Raw genomic sequence first — 6,530 nt, forward strand, 5'->3', positions numbered from 1 at the left:
GCCTCCTCTCAGGGTGCTCGTCGAAGTTGCAATGAGGGGGGTAATCATGTAGGGGACACACTGCTATACATATGATAAAGTTAAAATGTTTCAGCCTTAGAATGTACCACGATGTTTATCTAAGATTGTAACATTTGGGGTAAATGAGACAAAATAAACAGATTTGTACAAGGAAGCTCATGGAAGGAAGTCCAAATAAGCTTACCTAAATTACATATGATAATGATACACAGTAAATTGAACATAGCATACACAAAATTGTCATGACTTTAAGAAAACAAAATCTTGAAATGATGCTTAAAATATTTTGTCAATAGATACACCCACATCTGAAGTGCATCTTTTGTCAAAAGAGGAAACTAAACTTCCTGTGATCACAGGCCGACAATTAAATAGAGGAAGTTTTATTATGAAGACAGCGCTACTGTGAGAGGAAGAGAAAAGAGAAGTTGATTTATATTTACAGAAAGAAGGATTTTGAAAGGGAAATGACTTCCCAAGTACATAATATAAAGATACAGTCGTATTGGGGCTGGGTTGATCATCATACATATCTCATGAAAAGGTGAAACCATGCACACGAAGAAAAATGACACAGGTACATACTAGGTGCATACTACTGATAATAAGAGATTGCTCCAAAGATTTAAGTAGTTTGGTTTGTCAAAAAGAAATCTCACATGTTCAGACTGGGTGAAATTTCATGTTCTCCTGGGTTCACTGATTTGTTGAGTTTTGACTCATATTGACACAGGCCAAGTAGAAAGGGATATTTCAACAGGCAATTTTGACTCGATTACTTACACAACATAGATACAATACAATAGTTCAGCGGGATTCAGCCTTGTGTTTAGGGGGTTTGAATCCCATGCCTTTAGCTTTCTTTGCCTTTTTCTTCCCTGTTTGAAAGGCCTGCCAGCTCTCCACTCTGTTTTGACGAGATTCCTACAATGTAGGATTCAGTTTTAGATCAGATTGTTGTTTATCATCACTGTTATAAAAACACAAACAAAAATAGAGAGATTATTACCTCAAAGTTTTTCTGCCATTCTTTTTCTGTGTTTGCCTTTTCTTCTTCCTCTATTTCATTCTCTCGTTTTCTTTTGCGTTCCTCCATATCTCTATTAGCCAGTTCCCTACGTTTCCTTTCCATGTCTGCAAAGAGTTTCATTGTTCTGACATAAACAGCATGTTTGTACTTATCAGGATCATCCTCTTCAATCCTTCCATCCTTTCCCTCCTTTTTAAATTTCTTCCGTTTCTCTGCAAGCTACATGTAATCAGAGCAAAGGAAAACAAAATTACAGAAAATTAGAAAGGGGTAAACATACAGATCTAATGGTAATATCAAAATATATAAAATACCATTTGATCAGTCCTAACGCGAGCCTCCTCTATAACATCTAGACATTTAGCTCTCGTATCTTCATTCTCTAATATTTTCCAAGCAGAATTAATAACTGGAAAAATAAATGAAAGTAAATCAATGCCATAAGTCTTTTAGGGGTAAAAGCAAAACTCAGAATTTTCAGGGGTTTATAACATATCTTGACTCAAAAAATTAAATTTGAAGCCATTCAAAACATGTTTAAATACATACTCTCAAAAGCCTGCTGAGCACGTTCAATGTCATCCTGATTTTTATCAGGATGGACTAATATAGACATCTGAAAGATGACAATTAATAATGTGAGTAATGAAATTGTTGATATAATTATAATAGTAATCAACATCATTAAAACGAACTGTACATTTCAAACACTTTAAAACACGACCTGGTAGTAAAATAAATAAATAATGTTAACTTACTCTTCGATACTTCTTCTTAATATCATCTAGGGATGTATCTGGTTCAACTTGTAGAACTTCAAAAGGATTTAGGTTGAAATATGTGGATCCTGGGCGAAGCAGGCGTTCTATTTGTTGTTTAGGGGTCAAAACTGAATCCCTCTTCTCAATTTCTTTCACCTGTGAAAAAAGTATAAGTCAAGATGGTAAATAAGGCCTTAATCTTGTAGGCTAATTCAGACTATATTTTAAAATTTCAAATAATAAATAAATGTTGAAGTGTTTGACAATATGTCGTATTATTAATTGCCATAGGAATAGAGAAACAAGAGATTTAAGAAAGCTGAAATTGTGTCAAGGCTTGTTGATCTAAATTTGGCTTCCACATTAGAAGACGTATCGTTCTGGATTGACCAAGGTAATCAGAATCAAGTACTAAATCAAACACACACTTATCCGACAATACTTCAATGGCCATGAGCTTTATTATCAGTAAACGTCTTTATTTCGATCAAGTGTCAAAAGAAGTTGTAGGTTAGGTATCAGGACAGATAGAGCGGCTAACGGTAGGACGTCATTGCGGCCTGTAGTAAAACGACAAAAGTGCCTTACTTCAGTGTAAAAATGGTTAAATAGCTCTTCTTTCTGCGGTTGAAAGGCATTTTCGCTACTTTTTCCGGGCTGGGACGATGTAGCACCAGACGCCATTTTCGATTTGTTATCAATTTTCTCTGGAAATGTTTTGGAAAGCCACAGCGGCTTTTGATTCGTATTGATATTTGCAGAGTGTCTCTGCAGCGAGGCTTCCCCCCGTTTTTCTCATATGATGACGCGCTCCTATAGCCTCCTCTCAGGGTGCTCGTCGAAGTTGCAATGACGTCAACCGCCGCGGAAATGGCAATACGGCGTTGCGATACGGGCGCTTGCAAACACTTTCGCCAGGCCCGCTAGGTGGCACTCAGGTAGCTGCTGGAGGGTCATGAGATGAGACGGCTAGCGGTTAGTCTCCGGCGCATCTCAAATAGATGCAAATTAGCATCTGAACAGTTCCAATTTATTTGTACCTAGCCTATCAACGTTTTCTTGTGTCTGAGTTGCGTTACATCTATCTGAGATGTCCTGACGAACGCATATCCTCGCTGGATACAGAACTGCCCTTCTCCCATTTCGAGAGCGCACACAGCAAAGGGCTAAACTACTGAACGTGAGGCCATTCATTTATGATCGCCTCGACGTGACTCTTTGACCGGCAATGGGCCGGTAAAATGACACGGGTGGTACTCCCCCGCACCGCGCTGGCCACACACTAAATTTGAAAGGACTTTTATTGTCCATAGAAAGACGCGTTTTTGTGCACATTTGTGTCACAAATTAGCATCCTTTTTTCTGGACAGTTATTTTTTTGTCCATTAAGATGCAAATTCCTCATTTGCTAGATTCCTATCTGCATCCGGTTGAGATGTGTACAAAAACGACGAGCCTTTCTACGGACAGTAAAAGTCCTTTCCTGATTTAGTGTGCAGGTGTCGACGTCGACGAGTCTCTTCTTCTTCGCCGTTTAACCCACCGCGGTCGAGCTCGAGTGCTTCCGTGATAATGAAGTAACGAAGGGGAATTCCCAGGGAGAGAGGAAAGAGGGGGAAGGGAGAGGGAGGAGGGGAGAGGGGGGGGGCGGAGGAAAACCAGGCGATGCGGCAGCGACGTCGGCCTGCGGTTGGTGTCGACGGCCACCACGTGACGGAGGCGAAGAGGAGCACGATTGAGGCGTACTCGACTCGCCTTTAGTGAGGCAAGACTCAGTGACCGGCTAGTGTCCGTGGCGCGCGGCTGCACACGACTCCGCCTTCTCTTCGGAACGCCCCCGCCCCACCCCGCCCCGCCCTCACAGCGCACATCCCGCCGAGGTCAAACGACAGGTAGGCGATGCACTGCGCGCTGCCCGCGCCTCCAGACAACCACCGACCGTCGTCGATCGGGTTAGGCCAACCCGCAGTACGCGCATGCACTGCAGGCTAGATGTTCCCACCTATCAGGCGCCCTGACGGCTTGCGAATCCCGAAATCGCAATGCATTCTCGTGACGGCGAACGACTTTATGGATACTCGCAGCTAGTTAAAATTATTTGTAGATCTGCGATGCGACTACTCGTACGTGAACGGGCATTTATACTCCTCTTGTTCGTGATTGAATTGCCATCGTTGGCAGGTGTACGAATGATGCCATTCGCCCACCCACTAAGAGTGTAAATAAGTTGTCGGACATCTACACCAGTGTGAATTTATTTGCTTACAAACAGGTGTGCGACAGTCGTACGCTTGTTTTTCCAGTGCGGGGATGGCTATTTTTTTGCGGCTGATAATATATATTTTTTACAGTGCATGATCAAGTACCCCACCAACCCCTGCAGCACCGTAGCCTACGGTGACATTCACCGTAGGCTAACCGTAAGCCAAGGTGAATATCACCGTAAGCTACGGTGCTCCAGGGGTTCACCGTAGCTTACGGTGAAATTCACCCTAAGCTTTTAGCAGTGAAGCCTTGTTCATGTTCATCTCTCTTTGGGCACAGAAACCTATGCTGATATAACCTTCACCAGGAAAGAAGCACATGAGAGGGGGGGGGGGGGGGGGAAGGGGGGGCAGCACCTTACCCCTTCAGACGATGACGTGTCTCTCCTTACCGGGCTGTTGTATATCTGTTGAAGTCTGTTTTTTTTTTTAGGTTATTATTGTTTTTATTGTTATCAGCTGAGCCACACTCATCGCCTGACCGGAGCGACTGGTTTTTTGTAATCAGTTGGTCAGTACAGGTTTACTCAGCCGTCTGTCTGTATGTCTGTCCGTCCGTGCGTCACATTTGCGTGCAGTTTGCCTAGCTCCGTCGAGCTGCAGAGGGCAAGGTGTAAACGCAACCAAGATAAAAATAGAAAGAGTAGAGATTTTAATTTTCTGGAAGTTTTCCGAAAAAATACGTTTTTCCGGAAAATTCTCCGTGAAAATTTGAAAAGTAATAATTAAAAAATGAGGGTCTTTTTTTTTTTCAAAATTTTCGTTAATTTCCTTTTTTTTCGGACTTTTCCTATTTTTATTTTTTGTTTATTTTTTTTTACCGGCCTTCAAATCTCTAAGGAAAAGAAAAACCATTTGAGATGAATCAGTCGCCTCAGGCAGGAATGGCCTGCTGAATAATGAGTCACTTTGCCGGGAATAGTCACGAGAGCGTCTCTGTCTGGTTGCAGCATGCGTGCCCCGCCGCTGTCGCCGGTGCTGCTCGCGGTGCTCGTCGCGGTGCTCGCGGGTGGCGCCGCTGCTGTGCCCGCCGCCCGGCCCGGCTACATCGAGTGCGTGGACAGCAGCGAGTGCGGCCCCTGGGAGTGCTGCGTGCTCGGTGAGTTTTATTATTGTGTAGCCCGAGGGGTACATCACTTATCAGCGCACACCTTCAAAAAATCCACCAGAAAAAAACAATGAAAACTAAATTTAGAATGCGAGAAAGATGTCTAAAAAAAATCAGAAAAAAATCAGATTTCTTTTAGAAAAAATCCCAAAAAATTAGAACAGAGTAAACCACAAATTTCCGGATTATTAATAATCCATTTAAAAATCAAGTTAAAACAGAAAAATCGGTGTACGCCTGAATTGATAGTGAAGTACCCCTCGAGTGAGCCTGCACGACGCAGCTGACGCTGGTGGTGGTTTGCACTGGCCCGCAGGCGGCGGCCGCTTCAGCCTGCCCCGGTGCGCGCCCGTGTCGGACGTCGGCGACCCCTGCCGACCCGGGGCCCCGTACGGCGCCGTCCAGCCCATCAACACCACCGTCGTGTACCCGGACGGCACCGTCGTCAACCTGCCCGCCGTCTACCTGCACATGTGCCCGTGCGCCAACGGGCTCAGCTGCGACCGGCCGGACGCCGTCTGCGTCGCGCCGACCGAACACGAGCTCAATGCCCTGTGAGCGACGTCGAAACGGTATCCGAACGATTGCGCCATCTCGTCATCGTTTATTCAAACTGTATTCGCTACTTCCAATTTATTTACCTAGAGTATAAATCAAACCGGCCGTTAAAAAAAAAATCAGTAAAATATGAAATGGGATTTTAATAAATGATAATAAAGTGATAATGTGGATTTTGAATGCTATCTGGAGAATATTACCGGGTATAAGGGACTCTATGACACCGCCCTACTAGAAGGCGAAAAGAGAACATCAAGAAAGTACGTCCGTTCTTGTTTTTCTCAAATTCAGTAAATTGACTGGAGCTCGGGGCGCCTGCGAAACTCGGGGTAGGCCACCCCGCGGTACACACATGCACTGCGAGCAAGTTGTGGCCTACCTACCAGGCGCTATGAGATGAGAGGTCGCAGAGGCTTCAGCTTGGCAGGCTCTTTACGGTGACCATCGTACCTCCCCCTCCCTCCCCCCCAATTTTCCGTCAATTTTTCGGAAACTTTCCAGGACTTCCAACCCTACACACGACATCTCTGCTCATTCATTCGTTATTTCGCCCCCCTCCCCAGCGAATGTGTCGCGTCGCGAGTATTTGGTTTTTCGGCGGTGTACGCGCGTCGCCCAAACACACATGCCAATAACAAGTGTGGCCGCCCGTCCGCTCCATTGAGTGTTGCAGCAGCACTGCGCGTGGGGGGGGTATTGATATTTGCAGAGTGTCTCTGCAGCGAGGCTTCCCCCCGTTTTTCTCATATGATGACGCGCTCCTATAGCCTCCTCTCAGGGTGCTCGTC

General features: G+C 44.8%; 2 protein-coding genes across 3 annotated transcripts; one reads left to right on the forward strand and one right to left on the reverse strand.

Annotated features, from left to right (window-relative positions):
• Positions 1–426: 426 nt before the first annotated feature.
• On the reverse strand, positions 427–2,567 carry LOC113213597 (dnaJ homolog subfamily C member 8). The gene is made up of 6 exons (XM_026432707.2): positions 2,401–2,567; positions 1,810–1,968; positions 1,601–1,667; positions 1,366–1,460; positions 1,031–1,270; positions 427–945 (listed from the first exon to the last, which is right to left on the reverse strand). Exons 1-6 carry the CDS (start codon positions 2,494–2,496, stop codon positions 829–831), a joined length of 774 nt encoding a protein of 257 aa, XP_026288492.1. The 5' UTR covers positions 2,497–2,567; the 3' UTR covers positions 427–828.
• Positions 2,568–3,540: 973 nt separating this feature from the next.
• LOC113213598 (astakine-like) lies at positions 3,541–5,909 on the forward strand. 2 transcript variants are annotated; one of them, XM_026432708.2, is made up of 3 exons: positions 3,541–3,704; positions 5,027–5,175; positions 5,501–5,909. In XM_026432708.2, exons 2-3 carry the CDS (start codon positions 5,028–5,030, stop codon positions 5,740–5,742), a joined length of 390 nt encoding a protein of 129 aa, XP_026288493.1. In that variant the 5' UTR covers positions 3,541–3,704; position 5,027; the 3' UTR covers positions 5,743–5,909. The 2 variants fall into 2 exon arrangements, with proteins under 2 accessions (XP_026288493.1, XP_052132558.1); XM_052276598.1 differs by having other exon boundaries at positions 3,696–3,764.
• Positions 5,910–6,530: the final 621 nt, after the last annotated feature.

This window comes from Frankliniella occidentalis, unplaced genomic scaffold (assembly GCF_000697945.3).
Source record: "Frankliniella occidentalis isolate FOCC.00 unplaced genomic scaffold, Focc_3.1 Scaffold9, whole genome shotgun sequence".
NCBI lineage: Eukaryota > Metazoa > Arthropoda > Insecta > Thysanoptera > Thripidae > Frankliniella > Frankliniella occidentalis.